Source organism: Chelonia mydas, chromosome 2, assembly GCF_015237465.2.
Source record: "Chelonia mydas isolate rCheMyd1 chromosome 2, rCheMyd1.pri.v2, whole genome shotgun sequence".
NCBI lineage: Eukaryota > Metazoa > Chordata > Testudines > Cheloniidae > Chelonia > Chelonia mydas.
The window spans coordinates 247,179,019-247,204,098 of NC_057850.1; the positions used below are offsets into that span (position 1 = coordinate 247,179,019).

At 47.0% G+C, this 25,080-nt stretch overlaps 1 protein-coding gene across 2 annotated transcripts in view; it reads left to right on the top strand.

The window, feature by feature from the left end:
• Positions 1-301: 301 nt before the first annotated feature.
• The window catches only part of WDR86 (WD repeat domain 86), a 49,837-nt gene continuing 25,058 nt past the window's right edge, over positions 302-25,080 (top strand). Inside the window, exons 1-4 of one of the 2 annotated variants that reach the window (XM_027821891.3) lie at positions 302-969; positions 3,369-3,697; positions 15,514-15,655; positions 18,362-18,785. In XM_027821891.3, coding sequence (XP_027677692.1) covers positions 3,535-3,697; positions 15,514-15,655; positions 18,362-18,785 — 729 coding nt within the window. In that variant the 5' untranslated portion in view covers positions 302-969; positions 3,369-3,534. The remainder of the gene's footprint in view (positions 970-3,368; positions 3,698-15,513; positions 15,656-18,361; positions 18,786-25,080) is intronic. The other variant, XM_027821890.3, reaches the window with a different exon arrangement.

A 25,080-nucleotide genomic window follows, 5' to 3' on the forward strand; every position in this document is an offset into this window, starting at 1 on the left:
GCGGCATAACTGCTAATGTAGACATGGCCTAAGACTGTAGCTCTTTGGTGCTGGGACGGTCTCTTTCTACATATTTATACAGTGCCCAACACAGTGGGCTCTGATCTTAGCTGGGGGCCTATGGGCACGGTAAAAAAAAGAATGCTTCCTTGTGTCACAGGGGTGTTGTGAGGCAACCAGTGCATGGATTCCTAGTATGGAAAGTGCTAGAGAAGTGTTAAAAAAAAAAAAAAAAAGTCTCGTGATGAAGCCAACTTCCTCTAGGACCTAGGGGAAGCCTGAGGGGGGTGGTGTGGTCCCCCGCGCAGCTGATGGACAGACAAGCTGAGCTCTGAACCACCGCGTTAATGAGAACCAGGGCGAAGGCGCTGGAAGGGGCTGAAGAGCGAATGGGCTGGGGATGCCTGTGGGGGCCTCGGCACGAAGTTCAGATGGAGCTCTTCAGCCGGGCGCAGCTGAAGGGGGGCCAGGACCCGGACAAAAGGCATCGTGCTGAACGTGAAACCTCTTGAATCCGACCTCTCCGCCGCGCTGTTCCCTGCACGGCAGCGGCTACCACAGCGCCGGGGGCTAAGCCCGGGCGAAGGACCATCCCCACGAGCATCGTCCCAGCAGGACCCACGCGTGGGAACGTGGAGGGTTTCAGGGACTGCTAGGCGGGGGGCTCCTGCCCCCAGGCTTCCCCCTTGCCCCTCCGCAGGCAGGGACATGGGTCTGTCCGCACGCGAGGCTCGGTGACTTTGGCTGCGTTTCCCTCGGACTTTCCCTGCCCCTCTCCCGTGGGGCGGGGAGAAAGTCCCTTGGTTAAAAGGACACAACTCGCTGCTGCGGGAACGTGTCTCTGCCCCGCTGCAGACGAGCCCCCCGGGGGCGCTTTATTTTCCGCTCTTCTCCAGCAAGTGGGTGCCTCTGCCCCACAGGCTCCGGGACGCGGGATCTTCCTCGCCCGCCCTGGCGGGTTACAATGAGGTCAGAAACCCGGATTGGGGGTGAGCGGGGGCGGGGGGGGGGGCACCACAGACACGGCGGGAGGGAGGGTGTCCTGCATGGGGCTGGGGTGGAAGCACAGACAAGGGGAAGGGCTGGGGTGACATGGAGACGGTCCAGCTCTGGGGGGTGCGGGGGCGGGTGTTTCCTTCCCTGGGGAGTGTCAAAGGAAACAACATAGATGGGGGGGTCGTATGTGGGGGAGTCCGGCTGCACTATTTGGGGAGGGGTGGGTGCTTGGGGGCATTAGGAGCAAAATAGCCCTGTGGGGGGGCAGCTGCTGGGGGTTGGCCAATGGGGGGGCACCTCTGTGAGGGGGCGGCAGAGACAAAGGGGGAGTGGAGTGTTAAGGAAGCAGCACAGACGTGGGGGGAGGGGGCCGGGGGAAGCAGCACAGACGTGGGGGAGGGGGACGCTGCTGTCCTGGGGGGGGGGGGGGGGGTGTCTGGCAGGACAGAAGCGGCGCTGGCATGCGGGGGGTGGGGGGGGGGCGCAGAACACACAGGCAGCGAGGCAGATAGCACCGGTCCGCCATGGGGGAGGGACCCCTGCTCTCTAGGGAGGAACATGGGGGGGGGTCTCCTCTGGGAAAGAAGGAGGCGTGAGGGGAAAAGCAGCACAGGCATGGTGGGGAACAGTTCAGATTGGGGCTCCCCCCTGGGGGTGGGGAAGGGTAGGAGGGGATCAGCATAGCCATGGTGAGGGGTGGCTGGGGGGGGGCTCCCCCCTGGGGGTGGGGAAGGGTAGGAGGGGATCAGCACTGCCATGGGGGGTGGCTGGGGGGGCTCCCCCCTGTGGGTGGGGAAGGGTAGGAGGGGATCAGCACAGCCATGGGGGGGGGTGGCTGGGGGGGCTCCCCCCTGGGGGTGGGGAAGGGCAGGAGGGGATCAGCACAGCCATGGGGAGGTGGCTGGGGAGGCTCCCCCCTGGGGGTGGGGAAGGGTAGGAGGGGATCAGCACAACCATGGGGGGGTTGGGGGGGCTCCCCCCTGGGGGTGGGGAAGGGCAGGAGGGGATCAGCACAGCCATGGGGGGGGTGGCTGGGAGGGGGCTCCTCCCTGGGGTGGGGAAGGGTAGGAGTGGATCGGCACAGCCATGGGGGCGTGGCTGGGAGGGCTCCCCCTGTGGGTGGGGAAGGGCAGGAGGGGATCAGCACAGCCATGGGGGGGTGGCTGGGGGGGCTCCCCCATGTGGGTGGGGAAGGGCAGGAGGGGATCAGCACAGCCATGGGGGGGGCTGAGAGGGGGCTCCGCCTTGTTGGGGGGAAGGGCAGAAGGAGAGCAGCACAGCCATAGGGGTGGGAGGGGATGAGCACAGAGATGGGGGTGGGGATTTTCTCTCTCCTGGGGGCAGGAGGCGGGGGAGGGGCGGGGGCTGAGCACAGCGATGGGCATGGAGAGGGATCTGCTCTCTGATGGCAGGAACCATTCAGTGTTTATCATCCTGTTTGATTTTACACAGAGGTTGAGGTTTTTGGGGGGGTTGGGGAAGGTGAGGATATAACCCAGGGAAAGAGGGGAGAGCCCTTGCCTGATTTCCATCTCCCCTCGGTGGGAGGTGCAGGCAGAAACCTGTGGGCCTGTACCGCAGAGGAGGGGCACTGAATAGCAATACTAGGAACTGTACCACAGGGAACAAACCTGCCCTGGCCTCTGCTCCTGGGACGCGAGAGGAGGTGGTGTGGGCATTCTCACTGCTCTCTTTGGCATATAACCTCTTTTCTAATGTGTCTGCTCAGGACTTGGCACGAAGGTGATGAATAAGGGCTAAAAGCAGAGTTAGTTCCCAAGGGGGTGCGAGAGAGCTGTGCTTAGAAAGGGCAGGTTTTGTGGGGCCAGGGTAAGGGTCCCTGGGCTGACATCATGTCCAGTCAGGTCAGTTTGATAATACTGCATTGGCATGACAAGCTACATATGTTTTGCAAACTGTAGAAGAGACAGATCTCTGTCCGGGGGGTGGGGGGTATTTTCTGTTCAGGGCTGGGTTTTGTGCTGCTTTAAGGTGTTAATCCCCTGTGTCTAGTCAGACCTGGCTTTAAACCTTTCAAAGGTACATTAGAATCCTCTGGGGTGGTCAGGACACCAGATTATGGGCACTACAGCCAGCCAGAGGGAGAAGTTGGAGCTACCAGTGTTCTTCACTGCAGAAAATCAAGCCCTTTCTTATAACCAGAATGAAGTGTGTGGGGCAGGGTGGCAACATAGATTCAGCCCCATGCCTATAGCAGTGAGAATTGCTGCATTTCCCATGTTTACTCATGAAGGGTCAAGGATCTGTTAGTTTAATATGTCCTGACCAGGGGAGGGGAAAAGGGTAACTATCCATGCTAAGGATCAGTTAGTACTGTGTGTCCTGTTCTGTGACCTTGTGCATTTTTGCAGGGGACTAGGCTAGCCTGCTGGTTTCTCAGGGCCATAGTAATGGCTGAAGTTGGTCTCTGGGAGCCCGCTGCAGCCTCATACTACCTTCCTAGAGTGGTGTGGAGTCAGTGAGTCAACCCCTGTCTGGGTCCTCTGCCTTTGCGGGGCCTGTGCTGAGGCCAGCAGGATGGGGAGCAGTGGCTCGGCACTGAAGGTCTGTTCTGATCACCGAGGAGGCATCAACTGGCTCAGTCTGAGCCCAGACGGGCAGCACCTGCTGACGGGCAGTGAAGATGGCACTGCACGTCTCTGGAGCACTGCAGATAGCCAGTGCCATGGCCACTTCCAAGGTACAGTATGTGTCCCTTTTATCCAGGCTCTGAGTCCAAGTACAGTTTATTCTAAGGTATGGGACAAACCTGACACAGCATGTTCCATCTTCTCCAGTCTCTGGAGCAGGTTGAGTGGCCAAATATCGTGCTTAAGAATCAGTAAGAGTAATATTAACTAGAAGCTCTTTCATCCCAAAGCAAGTTACAAATGTTACCGCACAGAGGAATCCCTTGGCCTCTGGAGTAGAACACAGCAATTTAACTTCTGCTTCCTCACTGCAGTCCTCAGCTGCTCACCCAAGTGTAACTGTTTTTTTCTTTTAAAATCTTCACTTTTTCCAGGAGACTTTTTTTTTTTATTCAGAACTTCTTGACCTTACAGTTGAGAAACAGGCCTCAGTGAACAATGGGATTTTCTTCAGTAGAACAAAACATTTCCATGTGTCTAATACAAACTGCTAGGCTTTTTCTTCTGAAATTGTTTTTGCCTGTTTAATGAGATTTACATCTTCGTACACAATCCCGAGACTAACCTCAAAACGATTAAAGAATGCAGAAACCCTGCAGGAGGGGATTGTGAATTGAAATCTTGAATTTCCAGTGTAAAAGCTGCCCTTTAGATAACTTCCTGCATACCCCTTTAGGATTTTAATTCTTTTTCAATCCACTCAATAAGGGTTGGGTATATTCACAACCAGGCCTACTTACTGCTAGGGTTTGGGGCTCTACCCACACATAATCTCCCTTACGGATGTTGGCTAGTTTCAATTCTACATGAAACAGTTTATCATATTTAATGAAAAAAATCATATAAATTTGGTGTTGTGAAAGTCACCATATTGACAGCCCTCTGCCAACAGAACAAACACCACTGCAAGCTTCCCCCACAACACAACCAAGGTGCCGCAACCGTAACCCATCAGTGAAGCCTCATCTACAATGAGGTTTTTGTGAATTATTCACTGTTACTCTAGTACATGATGGTCAGAGCACTGTTTACTCCTGGGGGAATTCTGCACCCAAACATTAAAAATTCTGCGCAAAATATTTCAAAATTCAGCATATCTTATTAGTCAGAATAACACAATATAATCACTCCAGTTTCAATTATTTAGTTAATTTATTTTAAAACACCTGTCAATAAGTATATCTGTAACAATATAGGTTTCAGAGTAGCAGACATGTTAGTCTGTATTCGCAAAAAGAAAAGGAGTACTTGTGGCACCTTAGAGACTAACAAATTTATTTCAGCATAAGCTTTCGTGAGCAACAGCTCAATTCATCGGATGCATTCAATGGAAAATACAGTGGGGAGATATATATACACAGAGAACATGAAACAATGGGTGTTACCATACACACTGTAACAAGAGTGATCCCTTAAGGAGAGCTATTACCAGCAGGAGAGCGGGGTGTGTGGGGGAACCTTTTGTAGTGATAATCAAAGTGGGCCATTTCCAGCAGTTGACAAGAACGTCTGAGGAACGGTGGGGTGGAGTGGGGGATAAACATGGGGAAATAGTTTTACTTTGTGTAATGACCCATCCACTCCCAGTCTCTATTCAAGCCTAAGTTAATTGTATCCAGTTTGCAAATTAATTCCAATTCAGCAGTCTCTCGTGGAGTCTGTTTTTGAAGTTTTTTTGTTGAAGTATTGCCACTTTTAGGTCTGTAATCGAGTGACCAGAGAGTTTGAAGTGTTCTCCAACTAGTTTTTGAATGTTATAATTCTTGACGTCTGATTTGTGTCCATTTATTCTTTTATGTAGAGACTGTCCAGTTTGACCAATGTACACCCATTGTTTCATGTTCTCTATGTATATAAATCTCCCCACTGTATTTTCCACTGAATGCATCCGATGAAGTGAGGTGTAGCTCACGAAAGCTTATGCTCAAATAAATTTGTTAGTCTCTAAGGTGCCACAAGTACTCCTTTTCTTTCTGCGAATACAGACTAACACGGCTGCTATTCTGAAACCTGTCATTATGCAAGGCACTGAATTTAGCCGTATGGAGTGGAAATCTATCAACTTCATGAAAAAACTCATACAGATACAGACAGACATCATCTTCCTTTCCAAATGCAAACAGATGGACATCATACCAAAAGGACTGAAGGTAAAAAATCCATTACAATCTACATACCACAGACTATGCTGACAGCTTGTGCCACACGCTCTCAAAGAAACTGCGGAACCACCTGATCAACATCCTCTACAGCAAACAGGGAAAGATTAAGAATGAGCTGTCATAACTGGATACTCTTATAAAAAACAACCTTCCACACAAAGTTCCTCATGGCTGGACTTTACGAAAACTAGACAAGCCATTTACAACACACACTTTGCTTCTCTACAAAAGAAAAAGGACACTAAACTATCTAAACTACTACATGCCACAAGGGGCCACAACAGTGGTTCCCTTAACCGACCTAGCAATATTGTTAATCTATCCAACTATACTCTTAGCCCAGCAGAAGAATCTGTCCTATCTCGGGGCCTCTCCTTCTGTCCCTCCACCCCCACGAACATGATACAGTTCTGTGGTGACCTAGAATCCTATTTTCGACGCCTCTGACTCAAGGAATATTTCCAACACACCTCTGAACAACATACTAACCCACGGAGAGCTTCCTACCAAGACTACAAAAAGAAGGATTCAGGGTGGACCCCTCCTGAAGGTCAAAACAAGAGACTGGACTTCTACATAGAGTGCTTCCGCCGACGTGTACGGGCTGAAATTGTGGAAAAGCAGCATCACTTGCCCCATAACCTCAGCCATGCAGAAAACAATGCCATCCACAGCCTCAGAAACAACTCTGACATCATAATCAAAAAGGGTGACAAAGGAGGTGCTGTCTCCATCATGAATAGGTTGGAATATAAACAAGAGGCTGCTAGGCAGCTCTCCAACACCACTTTCTACAAGCCATTGCCCTCTGATCCCACTGAGGGTTACCTAAAGAAACTACAGCATTTGCTCAAGAAACTCCCTGAAAAAGCACAAGAACAAATCCGCACAGACACATCCCTGGAATCCCGACCTGGGGTATTCTATCTGCTACCCAAGATCCATAAACCTGGAAATCCTGGACGCCCCATCATCTCAGGCGTTGGCACCCTGACAGCAGGATTGTCTGGCTATGTAGACTCCCTCCTCAGGCCCTATACTACCAGCACTCCCAGCTATCTTCGAGACACCACTGACTTCCTGAGGAAACTACAATCCATTGGTGATCTTCCTGAAAACACCATCCTGGCCACTATGGATGTAGAAGCCCTCGACACCAACATTCCACACAAAGATGGACTACAAGCCGTCAGGAACAGTATCCCCGATAATGTCACAGCAAACCTGGTGGCTGAACTTTGTGACTTTGTCCTCACCCATAACTATTTTACATATGGGGACAACGTATACCTTCAAATCAGTGGCACTGTTATGGGTACCCGCATGGCCCCACAGTATGCCAACATTTTTATGGCTGACTTAGAACAACGCTTCCTCAGCTCTCGTCCCCAAATGCCCCTACTCTACTTGCGCTACATTGATGACATCCTCATCATCTGGACTCATGGAAAAGAAGCCCTTGAGGAATTCCACCACGATTTCAACAATTTCCGTCCCACCATCAACCTCAGCGTGGACCAGTCCACACAAGAGATCCATTTCCTGGACACTACAGTGCTAATAAGCGATGGTCACATAAACACCACCCTATACCGGAAACCTACTGACCGCTATTCCTACCTACATGCCTCCAGCTTTCATCCAGACCACATCACATGATCCATTGTCTACAGCCAAGCTCTATGATACAACCACATTTGCTCCAACCCCTCAGACAAAGACAAACACCTACAAGCTCTCTATCAAGCATTCTTACAACTACAATACCCACCTGCTGAAGTGAAGAAACAGACTGACAGAGCCAGAAGATTACCCAGAAGTCACCTACTACAGGACAGGCCCAACAAAGAAAATAACAGAACGCCACTAGCCATCACCTTCAGCCCCCAACTAAAACCTCTCCAACGCATCATCAAGGATCTACAACCTATCCTGAAGGACGACCCATCACTCTCATAGATCTTGGGAGACAGGCCAGTCCTTGCTTACAGACAGCCCCCCAACCTGAGGCAAATACTCACCAGCAACCACACACCACACAACAGAACCACTAACCCAGGAACCTATCCTTGCAACAAAGCCCATTGCCAACTGTGTCCACATATCTATTCAGGGGACACCATCATAGGGCCTAATCACATCAGCCACACTATCAGAGGCTCGTTCAACTGCACATCTACCAATAAGAAAAGGAGTGAGCTCACGAAAGCTCATGCTCAAATAAATTGGTTAGTCTCTAAGGTGCCACAAGTACTCCTTTTCTTTTTGCGAATACAGACTAACACGGCTGTTACTCTGAAACACATCTACCAATGTGATATATGCCAGCATGTGCCAGCAATGCCCCTCTGCCATGTACATTGGTCAAACTTGATAGTCTCTACATAAAAGAATAAATGGACACAAATCAGACATCAAGAATTATAACATTCAAAAACCAGTTGGAGAACACTTCCATTTCTCTGGTCACTCGATTACAGAACTAAAAGTGGCAATACTTCAACAAAAGAACTTCGAAAACAGACTCCAACGAGAGACTGCTGAATTGGAATTAATTTGCAAACTGGATACAATTAACTTAGGCTTCAATAGAGACTGGGAGTGGATGTGTCATTACACAAAGTAAAACTATTTCCCCATGTTTATCCCACTCCCCCCCACTGTTCCTCAGACGTTCTTGTCAACTGCTGGAAATGGCCCACCTTGATTATCACTACAAAAGGTTCCCCCCAACCCCTCTGCTCTCCTGCTGGTAATAGATCACCTTAAGTGATCACTCTTGTTACAGTGTGTATGGTAACACCCATTGTTTCATGTTCTCTATGTATATAAATCTCCCCACTGTATTTTCCACTGAATGCATCCTATGAAGTGAGCTGTAGCTCATGAAAGCTTATGCTCAAATAAATTTGTTAGTCTCTAAGGTGCCACAAGTACGCCTTTTCTTTTTGTAACAATATAGACAAAAAAAAGATTCAGGAAATGTTTTTATCAAATAGATTCCTTAATAGGCATATTAATACAGAACTTTGAGTAATAATTCATTTAAACTACAATAAAGAAACATATTTCGAGAGCCCTGCTTGGATCTGTATCTGTGTATCTGCATCTGCATCTGATCTGTGATCCACAAAAGTTGTCTGTGGATATCCACAGATATCAACGGATTTGCATGGCTCTACTTACTGTGGCCTGGCTGAGGCTCTGAGGCACCGCCACCCCCCACACCGGAGCCGGGTCATGGAGAGCCACGTGGGCAGCTGTGGGGAGCTGTCATGGACCCTTCACCTGCCCTTGGCTGGGCAGGGAGCCTGGGGGGCAGGGACATGGCTGGGGGCTGCTGTCAGTCCCTCCCCTGCACCACAGGCAGGTGGAGGGTCTGCTGCAGCTCCCCACAGCTCCCCAGCTGGGCTCCAGCTGGCCTGGCTGTGGGGAAGGGTGGGTGGGACCTTGGTGGGAGAAGAAGAAGGGAAGGAGGAGGGGTCCGCCCCTTTGAAGAGTGGATGGGCGAGGCCCCTCCTGGTCCCCTGTTCCAGCGCTACTGGTCACTGCTGCATGGTGACCTGTGGACCTGCTCGGGCCCCCCACCCAGGGCAGGTGGAGGTCCATGACTTCATGCCAGCTCCCCACAGCTGCCCACTCGGCTCTCCCAACCCGGCTCTGGCCGGGGGGTAGAGCCTTGGAGCCACAGCCTAGCCATGATACAAGCCACCCCGGCAGCTGTGAGGAGCCGCGGAGTCATGGGCAATGAGAGGGTCCACTGCGGCTCCCCACAGCTGCCTGTCCCCCGCTGGCCGGAGCTGGGTCGGGAAGCTGCAGCTGTGGGGAGCCTGGGTCCCTCCACCTGCCCTGGGCAGGTGATCTGGGGGGTCAGGGAAACGGGCCAGGGGCTGCTCGGTCCCCCACCCACAGCAGGTGGAGGGTCTGCCTTGGCTTCCCACAGCTGCCAGCATGGCTCTCCCTGACCCAGCTCCGGCCAGTGAGGGGTGGGCCCTTTGAGCCGCAGCCTGGCCATGCTAAGAGCCAGCTGTGGGGAGTCGCAGCAGACCTTCCACCTGCCCTGGGTGGGGCCTGAGCAGCCCCCAGTCTGTGTCCCTGTACCCCAGGCTCCCTGCCCAGGGCAGGTGGAGAGTCCGAGCCATGGTTTCTCACAGCTGCCTGCCTGACTCTTACCGTCAGAGCCCTGCGCGGGTACAAAATTTGTATCTGCATCCGAGTGGCTATCTGCAAAAATGGTTCATGGATATAAAACAGATACCCGTTGATTTGCAGGGCTCTGTTTATTTCCTGCACCTCTCAGAAACAATGTAAAAGCTTGTGGGAGTCAGGGGTAAGAGAGGAGCTGAGGGAGAGGCAAGTAATTGCTGGGAAACAGCCTAGGAATGAACGTGGAGGGTTGTTGGGTGTGGGTCGGAGTGGGAGAAGTGTGGAATAGTTGTTTTTGGGAGGAGTTGTTAGGGAGTTGGGGAGCCTCCCCCATGGAGTCCCTGGCTGACCCCGAGCCTCTCCCATTCAGTCAGGCACATCTACCTCTGTCCCCATGTGTTCCTGCACCTCCACTCAGCCACCAGTCCTCCACTGTCCCCATGTCGCCCTGCACTCCCACTCCCTGGCTCAATGCTATCACCCACTAGCTCCTGTGTTCCTGCCCCAGTCTGTCCCCCCACTAGCCCTTGTGAACCCCAGTCTACGTGGCCCCCCAGAAGCCCCATGTGCCCTACTCTGTCCATCGCCAACATAGAATCATAGAATATCAGGGTTGGAAGGGACCTCAGGAGGTCATCTAGTCCAACCCCCTGCTCAAAGCAGGACCGATCCCCAATTAAATCATCCCAGCCAGGGCTTTGTCAAGCCTGACCTTAAAAACTTCTAAGGAAGGAGATTCCACCACCTCCCTAGGTAACGCATTCCAGTGTTTCACTACCCTCCTAGTGAAAAAGTTTTTCCTAATATCCAACCTAAACCTCCCCCACTGCAACTTGAGACCATTACTCCTTGTTCTGTCATCTGCTACCACTGAGAACAGTCTAGATCCATCCTCTTTGGAACCCCCTTTCAGGTAGTTGAAAGCAGCTATCAAATCCCCCCTCATTCTTCTCTTCCGTAGACTAAACATCCCCAGTTCCCTCAGCCTCTCCTCATAAGTCATGTGTTCCAGTCCCCTAATCATTTTTGTTGCCCTCCACTGGACTCTTTCCAATTTTTCCACATCCTTCTTGTAGCAGGGGGCCCAAAACTGGACACAGTACTCCAGATGAGGCCTCACCAATGTCGAATAGAGGGGAACGATCACGTCCCTCGATCTGCTGGCAATGCCCCTACTTCTACATCCCAAAATGCCATTGGCCTTTTTGGCAACAAGGGCACACTGTTGACTCATATCCAGCTTCTCGTCCACTGTAACCCCTAGGTCCTTTTCTGCAGAACTGCTGCCGAGCCATTCGGTCCCTAGTCTGTAGCGGTGCATGGGGTTCTTCCGTCCTAAGTGCAGGACTCTGCACTTGTCCTTGTTGAACCTCATCAGATTTCTTTTGGCCCAACCCTCTAATTTGGGTCCCTCTGTATCCTATCCCTACCCTCCAGCGTATCTACCTCTCCTCCCAGTTTAGTGTCATCTGCAAACTTGCTGAGGGTGCAGTCCACACTATCCTCCAGATCATTTATGAAGATATTGAACAAAACCGGCCCGAGGACTGACCCTTGGGGCACTCCACTTGATACCGGCTGCCAACTAGACATGGAGCCATTGATCACTACCCATTGAGCCCGACAATCTAGCCAGCTTTCTATCCACCTTATAGTCCATTCATCCAGCCCATACGTCTTTAACTTGCTAGCAAGAATACTGTGGGAGACCGTGTCAAAAGCTTTGCTAAAGTCAAGGAACAACACGTCCACTGCTTTCCCCTCATCTACAGAGCCAGTTATCTCGTCATAGAAGGCAATTAGATTAGTCAGGCATGACTTGCCCTTGGTGAATCCATGCTGACTGTTCCTGATCACTTTCCTCTCCTCTAATTGCTCCACATATCCAGTGCCTCCTCACCTGTCCCCATAGGCAGGGCGCTGTGAGGAAAGCAGCCTCTCCTGCCCATGAGCCAACTGCCCTCTTCTGGCACAACAGTAGCCCCTGGTGGGTGAAAGGTGTAATTGCAGCACTTCCCCTGCAGAATCTATTTTCTGCAGGGGGGAAAAAATCTGCAGGGGACTTGAACTTTGCATGTGTGCAGTGGTGCATAATTCCTCCAAGAGTAACTATTGTAGATAGTGGTGAAGTGATTCAGCCACCAGGTTGTCTAGATCAGTGGTTTTCAAACTTTTTTTCTGGTGACCCAGTTGAAGAAAATTGTTGATGCCCATGACCCAACGGGGCTGGGGATGAGGACTTTGGGGTGTGGGACGGGGCTCAGGGCTGGGGCAGAGGGTTGGGGTGAGGGCTCTGGCATAGGTCCAGGAATGAGGGGTTCAGGGTATGGGAGGGGGCTCTGGGCTGGGGCAGGGGGTTGGGGTGAGGGAGGGGGGTCAGGGCTCTGGGCTGGGGGTGCAGGCTTTGGGGTGAGGCCTTGGATGAGGCATTTGGGGTGCAGGAGGGGGCTTTGGGTTTGGGGGGGCTCCGAGCTGGGGCAGGGGATTGGGGTGCAGGGTTGGGGCACAGGCTTACCTCCGGCGGCTCCCGGTCAGCAGCACAGCCAGGGTGCAGAGGCAGGCTTCCTGCCTATCCTGACACCACAGACCGCGCTGCACCACAGAAGCAGCCAGCAGCAGGTCTGCCTCCTAAGCGGAGGCACGCAAGCCGCTCTCACCCGCAGGCACCACCCCCCGCCTGCCCCAGCTCCCATTGCCAGGAACCACGAGTTTTTACTGGCCAGGCGCCATGGTACCTGGGTGCTGAGGAACGTGACGCAGTGCCTTGCATTCCATGACCCAGTACTGGGTCGTGACCCGAAGTTTTAAAACCACTGGTCTAGAGCGGCTCAGAGGAGAATTATGTAGCATGGTGCTCAAGATGCTGGTGAATGTCTACACTCATACTCCCAAATTTGCTAGCACTGGTGGAAGGTTTTCACAAAACCTCAGCATAGGTACAAGGGTTCATAGTATAGATCAGATGGCCTGATTCTTGACCAGTGTGTTGAGTCTGCTTATAAGGGTGCCAAATTTTGGTGTGTGTGGGATTTTTTTTCGGTGCACATTACAGTCCTTGGGTAATTGGACTGAGGCCATCAAGCTCACTTTTCATTGGCTGTTGATGGTAACAACTTTTGGTCACGTGACCTAGGTTGGAATTGAGCCAGCAGCTAGAAGAGTGCTATATCACATTACTAATCCCCAGAGCCATCTTTTATTTACTTAAAATGCATTTCAGTTTACCTTTACTTGTGATACCATCTGGAAAGACTCTGACTTTCTGGAAGTCAGCCACATATTCGTTTCATTGCAAAAATTTATGCTCTAGTTGACAAGATGTGCAATATGCTGTCAGATTAACAATAAACAAATTCCTGTGCACAGCATGGTCTACAGTTAGTCTGACAGTATATTGCGTGTGTCCCTCTTCTAGATAAGTATTTGACTAGGAGCTTATATAGCTACTTTTAAATCTGTTACTTTTAAATCTGTTAAAAGTAGCTAACAGATTTAAAAGTAGCTATACTTGAACAAAAAAAACTTCAGAAACAGACTACAAAGAGAAACAGCAGAACTAAAATTCATTTGCAAATTTAACACCATTAATTTGGGTTTGAATAGGGACTGGGAGTGGCTGGCTCATTACAAAAGCAGCTTTGCCTCTCCTGGCATTGACACCTCCTCATCTATTATTGGGAGTGGACTACATCCACCCTGATTGAATTGGTCCTGTCAACACTGGTTTTCCACTTGTGAGGTAACTCCCTTCTCTTCATGTGTCAGTATATAATGCCTGCATCTGTAATTTTCACTCCATGCATCTGAAGAAGTGGGTTTTTTACCCATGAAAGTTTATGCCCAAATAAATCTGTTAGTTTTTAAGGTGCCACTGGACTCCTGGTTGTTTTTGGGGATACAGACTCACACAGCTACCCCCTGATATCTAATTGACTATCTTTAGTCACTTGTTTTAAGTCACATATTTTTAATGCTGTCAGTTAACTATGTCTGCTTGCCTCATTTTACCATCTGCTCTCCTCCTGATCCTTACCTCTACCCTTTCCCATTTCCCTCTTCTGCATAACTCTCCCTACTCTACCACTCCTTTCCCTATATCTTTGTTCCTTCCTCTTTCCCTCCAACCTCTTCTGCTTGTCATGTTCTACCTCTTTCCCCCACCCCTCCAAACAAACCCCAAAGCTACTGGAATAATAATCATAGCACCTAGTGGCCCCTGCTGAGACTGGGGTTCCATTGTGCTAGGCACTGTACAGCCGCATAGTAAGAGATGTTACCCCAAGAGTAAGCAATCTAAACAGATAAAATGAAGCGGTGGGTGGGGGGAAGGAGAGAAAGTATTATACCCCTGTTTTACAGATGGGGAACCAAGGCCCAGAGAGATCTTGTGACAAGGCCAAATTGGAAGGCTATGGCAGAGCTGGTGGGAATTGAATCTTGAACTCACAGAGTGCCAGTAAAATACACTTAATGGTACAATCAAATAACAACTCAACCTAAATGTTGTAACCCTACTCCTCCTTGCCTCTATTCCCACACTTTTGCTTGAGTGTAAACTCTTTAGGGCAGGGACCATGTCTGTTTTTAATCTGACTATAAAGCCTACTACGGTCTGATCACTGTATAAATAGTAATGACAATGCCTTTATTCTTTCTCTCTATTATATTTGCTTAAAGAGATACTGTTGCCATTAAAAGCATATTTAATATTTCTGCTTGTTATTAGAAATAATGGGGGGGGGAATACAGCTGATTTATTTTTCATCACTCATGTTCTTTTAGTTGCTTGCATTTCACTCACATTGGACCTTATTAAATTAGATTGGGAATGAAACTTTCCAGTTAGTCTTTTGTATTTCAGAATTTCCTGCACTAGCCCAGTGCTGCTGTTTGTCTAAAAAACCAGAGGGTAATGTTGAAATACACTTTTTTCACCAAATTAAAAAAGAGAAGAGAAAAGACTTGTATTTATATAGTGAACCAAATTCATTGCTCATTTGAACTCAATTGATTTCAGTTGAGTTACACCAAGGATGAATTTGGCTCATTGTTTCTGTAATACCCTTTAAAACAACAAGAAGCTCAGTGATGGGCCTTAAATTGGTTGACAGTAATCATTGAAATGGTCCACCATATCTCTGTTTAGTGGTCCTTGAACAATTTTTATAGTGGGGAATGCGGAAACCATGTATTTGTGTTGTTACTACTCCAAGCCCTGGGGTGCGGCAGCACTCCCAGCACCCCTAGTTCCAGCACCTATGCCTCTGTTTAATTTATTCCTTATACCAGTGAAGCAGTAAATCAAAGATGGAGTTCATGCTTTTAAAATTAAAAGTGCCATGTTTTCCATGAGCTCCTGCTTGTGATGAACTCAGTTGTGGATTTTTAAACTGCAGCCGCAAAAGTATTAGGGTCTGGGGTTTTGGATCAGGCCAATTTCAAACTTTCAAAGTCTTTTTTTTTTTTTTAAATTCAACTAAAGAAAGCATGTCACAGCTTGCCCGACCTGTTCTGTTTGAAACATACTGAATATTTTTTATCTCCCTCATTGTTCCTAGGACATGAAAGCTACATCACCTTTTGCCACTTAGAAAATGAGGTTGCATTCACATGTAGTGCAGATCACACAATTAGAAAGTGGGATGTGATGACAGGCCAGTGTCTGGCCATTTACCGAGGGCACACATCAATTGTCAACAGGTTGGTACTACAGATTTTTCATTTAAGAGGATCATTCCATTGTGCTTCTGTAACTTGACACGAGATAAATTGTATGCAGTGCTGTAGTAGCCCTGTGGATGTTAGAGAGACAAGGCGGGTGAGGTAATATTTTTTGTGGGACCTGAGGACGAGCTCTGTGTAGCTCAAAAGCTTGTCTCTCTCTCCAACTGATGTTGGTCCAACAAAAAATATTACCTCACCCACCTTGTATCCTGGTAAAAAGACAATTTATCTGGTAATTTCCATTATACAACTAAATGGGTTGTGTAAATCTTTGACTCTCTGCTACTCATGTTCTTTGTGGTAATAATTAGTTATCCTAGCAACAGTGCTGACACAGCTATAGACTGGAGATGGGAGAACAGCAAAAGGCTCACAGTATGGTGAATCTGCCACTGGGAATGGAATTCTAGAAGAAATCGCTCAGTTGAAAGCAGATACCTGTAATAGATTTTAAAAGCAGCATGTCAGCCATTCTTGTTAGCAAAAAGAACATGGTCCTGTTTGAATGATTTATTCCTTATTGTTAAAACTAAGTTTAAAATTACACTGTGACCTCTTACTGAACTTGCATATTCCCTAGCTTGTTATCCTAGGGTTTCTCCTGATTGCTGGAAAATATTTACTTATTTAGGAATAGAGCAATTGAAGCATTTGTTTTGAAAGGAAAAAACAAATACACGCATGTAACAGAATATGTAAACAGCTGGAGGAGAGAGCTCAAATACTGGGTCAGCCAGTTTTCATGACATCTTGAATTAAAGGGACACCAAAACATTGCCCATTTTAGATGGCTGCCTTCGCAGCCTGACAGGTGCCAAAGGGCCATGTCTAACTTACGGAAAAGAAGGTGGTTAGAAGTGTCCCTAACCCTAACCCACCCTGCCCTGTCTCTAATCTGGACATTTGGCTTCTTGATCTCAGTGGACCACCTTCTTTTCCTCATTAAGGTGAAGGTGCTATGAACTGCAGGGTAGAACCTCATGGGCTGCATGCTGCTCTTTGATCAGATCTTCTGTTGTCCAGTGGACTGAGTGCTGGACTGGGTGTCTGATCCTACATCTGTCACTGACTCCCTTTGAGAGTTTAAGGAAGTCACTTAACCCCTCTGTTCTTCAGTTTCTCTGGCTATGTCTACACTACAGCTTTTGTCAGCATAATTTATGTTGCTCAGGGTGTGAATAAACCACCCCCCTGAGTGACGTAAATTACACCAACATAAGCGCTGGTGTGGACAGCACTATGTCGATGGCAGAGCTTCTCCTGCCAGCATAGGGAGCGGCCGCTCGCCAGGGCTGAAGTAGTGAAGCCGTTGAGAGAGCTCTCTCCCGTCTACGTAGAGCAGCTACTTTAGAGAGCTTACAGCTGCGCCGCTGTAGTGCACGGCTCTCTCATGTAGCCGTAGCCTCTATCTGTAAAACTGGGATAATGATGATCATCCTCTTTTTGTGAGATCCTTGACTATGTATTTTTTTAAAAGTTGTTTTTAACCTGCCTGTTTGTCTGACAGTTGTGTGATAATTGGTCTTAGGAACCATCATTTGTGGTTCCAAGTTCTTGGAAACTAAATGTTTGATTAGTTTAATTGCTGTTATTGTTGGCTATTTTCTTTGGCATTTGGACAGCTAAATAGCCATAATGAAAAATGAGCTGCTAAATAAGTTTATAAAAGCAACTGATAACTAATGAATAACACATGGTAGCGCTGCTAGTCAAGGTTATTTTTTAAAGGGTTCCCAAAATTAGTCTATTTTAGGTACCTAAATAAGTTACCTGACTTCAGAATGCTGAAGCAGGTTTTGTTTTGGCTTGTTTTGGCTTTTGGGAGGGTAGAGGAGAGGGAAGGGAAGGATAGCATGTGATTATGTATAATGTATATGCAGAAGGGCCAAATTAAGGTTCCACATGCAACCTTAATACTGGGATTTCCTAACTTCCGAATGCTTATATTTGTAACTTTAACATTCTTTTTATCCTGCTTTTTTACATGTAATCCATATAGTTAATGAAAACATCAGCAATTAAATGAGGATAAAAAATTGTAAGAGGATTAAACTCTCATTCTTCAGGGTATAAATAACCCCTAATTAGCTGGAATTAGGAAGAAATTTCTTTTATGGGCAAATTATTCCATATATAATTGTCCACTATGGGATTTTTTGTATCTTCCTCTGAAACATCTGGTGTTAGCCACTGTTGAAGATAGGGTAGCAGATTAGATGGATCTCTGATCTGGTTAAGTCTTATGATCCTGGGAATCTTCCATTGTCAGTGTATCAGAAATCTAGATACGTCTTGCAGGTTCAGTGGGGAATTAGAGTTGCTTGCTAGCAACATGGTGTCCTAAACTGGAATGGAAATGTTAAGCAGCAGAGAATCAAATACCAAAGGCCAAAACCTGGATGAACCCTGAATGGAGTAGTCTTCTGCCTTGTAATGTGTTTGTTTTCACTTGTAACTGGGTAAGTCTCTGAAGGACTGTGCCATGTCCTTGCGTGTGGCAATGAGGCGCTCACATTGATATATTTAATATATCTGATGGTTGAACAGTTATTTGAAGGACAGTTGCTTCTTGTGCTTCATTGCAGTCTTGGTACAGTACCCTTTATGCAGTCACCGGGGGTGAGGGGGCGGCAGTTAAAGCACAAAGCAACAATGTGTATACTAGTTCTTTATTTTTAACAGGATCCTGGTTGCCAAAGACTATCTATTTAGCGGCTCCTATGACAGGACAGCTCGGTGCTGGAGTGTGGACAAGGAGAAGCAAATCCAGGAATTCCGGGGCCATCGGAACTGTGTTCTGACTCTGGCTCACTACTCCTCCAGGGATGTTCATGATGAGTCAGAGGAGGAGCAGGAGAAACTGAGCAGAGACTTCCTGGTGACAGGAAGCACAGACTGCACTGTTAAGGTCTGGTGGGTGTCGAGTGGGCGTTGCTACCAGACTCTGCTAGGGCACACTGGGGCTGTTTTATGCCTTATACTCGATGCTCCAAACAGGGAGCTATTTTCTGGCAGCACAGATTATACCATCCGAACATGGAATATTGTAACCGGCGAGCAGTTAAAAGTGTTCAAAGAGCATCAAGGATCGGTTATCTGTCTAGAGGTAAGAACCAGTATGTTTCATACTGCCACCTGGAGGTGGTTATCCACATCGTACCATTCTTGGCCAAGAACTGAATAGGCCAAGGGGACTGAGCTGCCACCTTATACTCAGAAGAGGTTCCTCTGAGACAGTGTACAGCAATAACATGCAGGAAACCTGCCCAGTTGTTGCCTCGTCCGTGGCTAAAAAGCTTCAGTACTGACAAGCTGTGAAACAAAATGTTCCAGTAAGTGTGACTAAGAAGCACAAGCTTTAGTCTCAGACCACAAAATAGCCAGAAACTGGTGTTTGGGATAAAAAGCCAGGTAGAAGCGAGGCAGGAATTCCAACTGGAACAGCTGCAGAGAAGGGCTAGTTGGATGATCAAGGAAATGGGGAACCTATCTTATGAGAGGAGACTAAAAGAGCTTTGCTTGTTTAGCTCTGAAAAATGAAGGCCGAGAGGGGATACGATTGGTTTCTAAATACCTCAGGGGATAAATACCAGGGAGGATGAAGAGCTATTTAAGCTAAAGGACAAAGTTAGCACAAGAACAAATGGGTATAAACTAGCCATGAATAAATTTAGGCTAGAAATTAGAAGATTTCTAAACATCAGAGGAGTGAGGTTCTGGAGCAGCCTTCAATAGGAGTAACGGTGGCTATCAACTTAATCTAACAATAGAGTTTGATAAAAATATGAATGGGATTATATGACACGATTGTCTCCAGTAGCAGGCAACTGGATTTGATGACCCGGGAGGTCCCCTCCAGTCTTATGTTTCTATGAAAGGTAATAAGGCGCTTTTTATCAAATCTATTTTTAACTCTTAATGTAATATTTTTGTTTAGCAAATGGGGTGAGAGCATAATTTTAACTTGGGGAGATGGGTCTGTCCCTGGCCAGGCATTAAAATATAAATAGTAATGGAAATAATGGCATTTTGTAACCTTGAAACAACTCCTCTTCCACAGAAGCTGTTCTGTCTTTCCTAAGCTTCTGTATGGCTAAAGGAAAGGCAGATCTAATTTTCCTAGATCTGTTACCTAGATTCTCTCTGAGCTTGGAATTCATATGAGTTAGAATCATAGAAGATTAAGGTTGGAAGAGACCTCAGGAGGTCATCTAGTCCAACCCCCTGCTCAAAGCAGAACCAACCCCAACTAAATCATCCCAGCCAGGGCTTTGTCAAGCTGGGCCGTAAAAACCTCTAAGGATGGAGATTCCACCATCTCCCTAGGTAACCCATTCCAGTGCTTCACCGCCCTCCTAGTGAAATAGTTTTTCCAAATATCCAACCTAGACCTCCTCCACTGCAACTTGAGACCATTTCTTCTTGTTCTGTTATTTGCCACCACTAAGAACAGCCTAGCTCCATTCTCTTTGGAACCTCCCTTCAGGTAGTTGAAGGCTGCTATCAAATCCCCCACTCACTCTTCTCTTCTGCAGACTAAATAACCCCAGTTCCCTCAGCCTGTCCTCATAAGTCACATGCCCCAGCCCCCTAATCATTTTTGTTGCCTTCCGCTGGACTCTCTCCAATTTGTCCACATCCCTTCTGTAGTGGGGGGCCCAAAACTGGACACAATACTCCAGATGTGGCCTCACCAATGCCGAATAGAGGGGAGTAATCACTTCCCTCTATCTGCTGGCAATACTCCTACTAATGCAGCCAATATGCCGGTAGCCTTCTTGGCAACAAGGGCACACTATTGACTCATATCCACCTTCTTGTCCACTGTAATCTCCAGGTCCTTTTCTGCAGAACTGCCGCTTAGCCAGTCTGTCCCCAGCCTGTAGCGGTGCATGGGATTCTGCACTTGTCCGTGTTGAACCTCATCAGATTTCTTTTGGCCTAATCCTCCAATTTGTCTAGGTTACTCTGGACCCTGTCCCTACCCTCCAGCGTATCTACCTTGCCCCCCATCTTAGTGTCATCCGCTAACTTGCTGAGGATGCAATCCATCCCATCATCCAGATCATTAATGAAGATGCTGAACAAAACCGGCCCCAGGATTGACCCCTGGGGCACTCTGCTTGATACCAGCTGCCAACTAGACTTTGAGCCGTTGATCGCTACCCATTGAGCCCGACGATCTAGCCAGCTTTCTATCCACCTTATAGTCCATTCATCCAATCCATACTTTTTTAACTGGCTGGCAAGAATACTGTGGGAGACTGTATCAAAAGATTTGCTAAAGTCAGGGTATATCATGTCCACTGCTTTCCCCATATCCACAGATCCAGTTATCTCATCATAGAAGGCAGTCAGGTTATTCAGGCATGACGTGCCCTTGGTGAATCCATGTTGACTGTTCCTGGTCACCTTCTTCTCCTCCAGGTGCTTCAAAATGGATTCCTTGAGGACCTGCTCCATGATCTTTCCAGGGACTGAGATGAGGCTGACCAGTCTGTAGTTCCCTGGATTCTCTTTCTTTCCTTTTTTAAAGATGGGCACTGTATTTGCCTTTTTTCCAATCGTCTAGGACCTCCCCTGATTGCCACGAGTTTTCAAAGATAATGGCCAATGGCTCTGCAATCACATCAGCCAACTCCCTCAGCACCCTCGAATGCATTAGATCCAGTCTCATGGACTTGTTCATGTCCACCTTTTTTAAATAGTTCTTTCACCATTGTGTGCTCCTCACCTCCTCCCCATAATATGCTGCCCAGTGCAGCAGTCTGGGAGCTGACTTTGTCAGTGAAGACGGAGGCAAAAAAAGCATTGAGTATGTCAGCTTTTTCCACATCATCTGTCACTAGGTTGCCTCCCTCATTCAGTAAGAGTCTCACACTTTCCCTGACCATGTTCTTGTTGCTAACATACCTGTAGAAATCTTTCTTGTTACTCTTCACATCTCTTGCTAGCTGCAACTCCAATTGTGCTTTGGCCTTCCTGATTACACCCCTGCATGCTCGAGTAGTATTTTTATACTCCTCATAGATTCATAGATATTTAGGTCAGAAGGGACCATTATGATCATCTAGTCTGACCTCCTGCACAACGCAGGCCACAGAATTTCACCCACCATTCCTACAAAAAAACCCCTCACACCTATATCTGTGCTATTGAAGTCCTCAAATCGTAGTTTAAAGACTTCAAGGAGCAGAGAATCCTCCAGCAAGTGACCCGTGCCCCATGCTACAGAGGAAGGCGAAAAACCTCCAGGGCCTCTTCCAATCTGCCCTGGAGGAAAATTCCTTCCCGATCCCAAATATGGCGATCAGCTAAACCCTGAGCGTATGGACAAGATTCATCAGCCAGATACTACAGAAAATTCTTTACTGGGTAACTCGGATCTCACCCCATCTAATAGCCCATCACAGGCCATTGGGCCTATTTACTATGAATATTTAATTACCAAAACCATGTTATCCCATCATACCATCTCCTCCATAAACTTATCGAGTTTAATCTGAAAGCCAGATAGATCTTTTGCACCCACTGCTTCTCTTGGAAGGCTATTCCAAAACTTCACTCCTCTGATCGTTAGAAACCTTCGTCTAATTTCTAGTCTAAATTTCCTAGTGGCCAGTTTATATCCATTTGTTCTTGTGTCCACATTGGTACTGAGCTTAAATAATTCCTCTCCCTCTCTGGTATTTATCCCTCTGATATATTTATAGAGAGCAATCATATCTCCCCTCAACCTTCTTTTAGTTAGGCTAAACAAGCCAAGCTCCCTGAGTCTCCTTTCATAAGACAAGTTTTCCATTCGTCGGATCATCCTAATAGCCCTTCTCTGTACCTCTTCCAGTTTGAATTCATCCTTCTTAAACATGGGATACCAGAACTGCACACAGTATTCCAGGTGAGGTCTCACTAGTGCCTTGTATAACGGTACTAAAACCTCCTTATCCCTACTGGAAATACCTCCCCTGATGCATCCCAAGACCGCATTAGCTTTTTTCACAGCCATATCACACTGGCGGCTCATAGTCATCCTATGATCAACCAATACTCCAAGGTCCTTTTCCTCCTCTGTTACTTCTAATTGATGCGTCCCTAGCTTATAACTAAAATTCTTGTTATTAATCCCTAAATGTATGACCTTACACTTCTGACTATTAAATTTCATCCTATTACTATTACTCCAGTTTACAAGGTCATCCAGATCCTCCTGTAGGGTATCCCTGTCCTTCTCTAAATCGACAATACCTCCCAGCTTTGTATCATCCGCAAACTTTATTAGCACACTCCCACTTTTTGTGCCAAGGTCAGTAATAAAAAGATTAAATAAGATTGGTCCCAAAACCGATCCTTGAGGAAGTCCATTGGTAACCTCTCTCCAGCCTGACAATTCACCTTTCAGTAGGACCCGTTGTAGTCTCCCCTTTAACCAATTCCTTATCCACCTTTCAATTTTCCTATTGATCCCCATCTTATCCAATTTAACTAATAATTCCCCATGTGGCACGGTATCAAACACCTTACTAAAATCTAGGTAAATTAGATCCACTGCGTTTCCTTTGTCTAAAAAATCTGTTACTTTCTCAAAGAAGGAGATCAGGTTGGTTTGGCAAGATCTACCTTTTGTAAAACCATGTTGTATTTTGTCCCATTTACCATTGACTTCAATGTCCTTAACTACCTTCTCCTTCAAAATTTTTTCCAAGACCTTGCATACTACGGATGTCAAACTAACAGGCCTGTAGTTACCCGGATCACTTTTTTTCCCTTTCTTAAAAATAGGAACTATGTTAGCAATTCTCCAATCATAAGGTACAACCCCTGAGTTTACAGACTCATTAAAAATTCTTGCTAATGGGCTTGCAATTTCTTGTGCCAATTCCTTTAATATTCTTGGATGAAGATTATCTGGGCCCCCCGATTTAGTCCCATTAAGCTGTTTGAGTTTCGCTTCTACCTCAAATATGGTAATGTCTACCTCCATATCCTCATTCCCATTTGTCATGCTACCATTATCCCTAAGATCCTCTTTAGTCTTATTAAAGACTGAGGCAAAGTATTTATTTAGATATTGGGCCATGCCTAGATTATCCTTGACCTCCACTCCATCCTCAGTGTTTAGCGGTCCCACTTCTTCTTTCTTTGTTTTCTTCTTATTTATATGACTATAGAACCTTTTACTATTGGTTTTAATTCCCTTTGCAAGGTCCAACTCTACTTGACTTTTAGCCTGTCTCACTTTATCCCTACATGTTCTGACCTCAATAAGGTAGCTTTCCTTGCTGATCCCTCCCTTCTTCCACTCCCTATATGCTTTTTGCTTTTTCTTAATCACCTCTCTGAGATGCTTGCTCATCCAGCTTGGTCTACAACTCCTGCCTATGAATTTTTTCCCCTTACTTGGGATGCAGGCTTCTGATAGCTTCTGCAGCTTTGATTTAAAATAATCCCAGGCCTCCTCTACCTTTAGATCCATAAATTCTTCAGTCCAATCGACTTCCCTAACTAATTTCCTTAATTTTTGAAAGTCAGCCCTTTTGAAATCAAAAACCCTAGTTGAAGATTTATTTTTGTTAATCCTTCCATTCAGTTTGAATCATGATCACTCAAACCAAGATTATCCCCTACAACCATTTCTTCTATGAGGTCCTCACTACTCACCAAAACCAAATCTAAAATGGCATCCCCTCTAGTTGGTTCAGCAACTACTTGATGAAGAATCCATCAGCTATTGTATCTAGGAAAATCTGAGCCCTATTATTATTACTAGCACTCGTCCTCCAGTCTGTATCTGGGACGTTAAAGTCTCCCATGATCACACAGTTTCCATTAGTATTTACTTTATTAAAAACATTAAAGAGGGCTCTATCCATACCCAAATTAGATCCCGGAGGTCTATAGCACACCCCAAGCACTATCCCAGGGGAGGCTCTAATAGTTTTCTTCCCCAATTTAATTTTTGTCCAGACGGACTCAGTTATATCCATTTCATTGCTTCTTATTTCTTTACATTCTATCTCATCATTGATATACAATGCTACTTCACCACCTTTACCTTTATTTCAGTCTTTCGTAAACAGTACATACCCTTCAATACCTGTAGTCCAGTCATGACTACTATTCCACCATGTTTCTGTTATCCCTATAATATCTGGTTTCACTTCCTGCACCAGTAGCTCTAGTTCCTCCATTTTGTTACCTAGGCTCCTCGCATTAGTGTACAAACATCTTAATTTTTGCTGTTTGGCCTCACTCACATTCTGTACCCTATTAGGCACGGTCATTTTACTACCAGTATAACCTATTAGACTTGTATCTACACTGCCCTTCCTCCTACTCATGGCTGTATCCACTCTTACTTCATTTTCTTTCCTCTCAATGCTAAATTCTGGCGTGGAGATGAC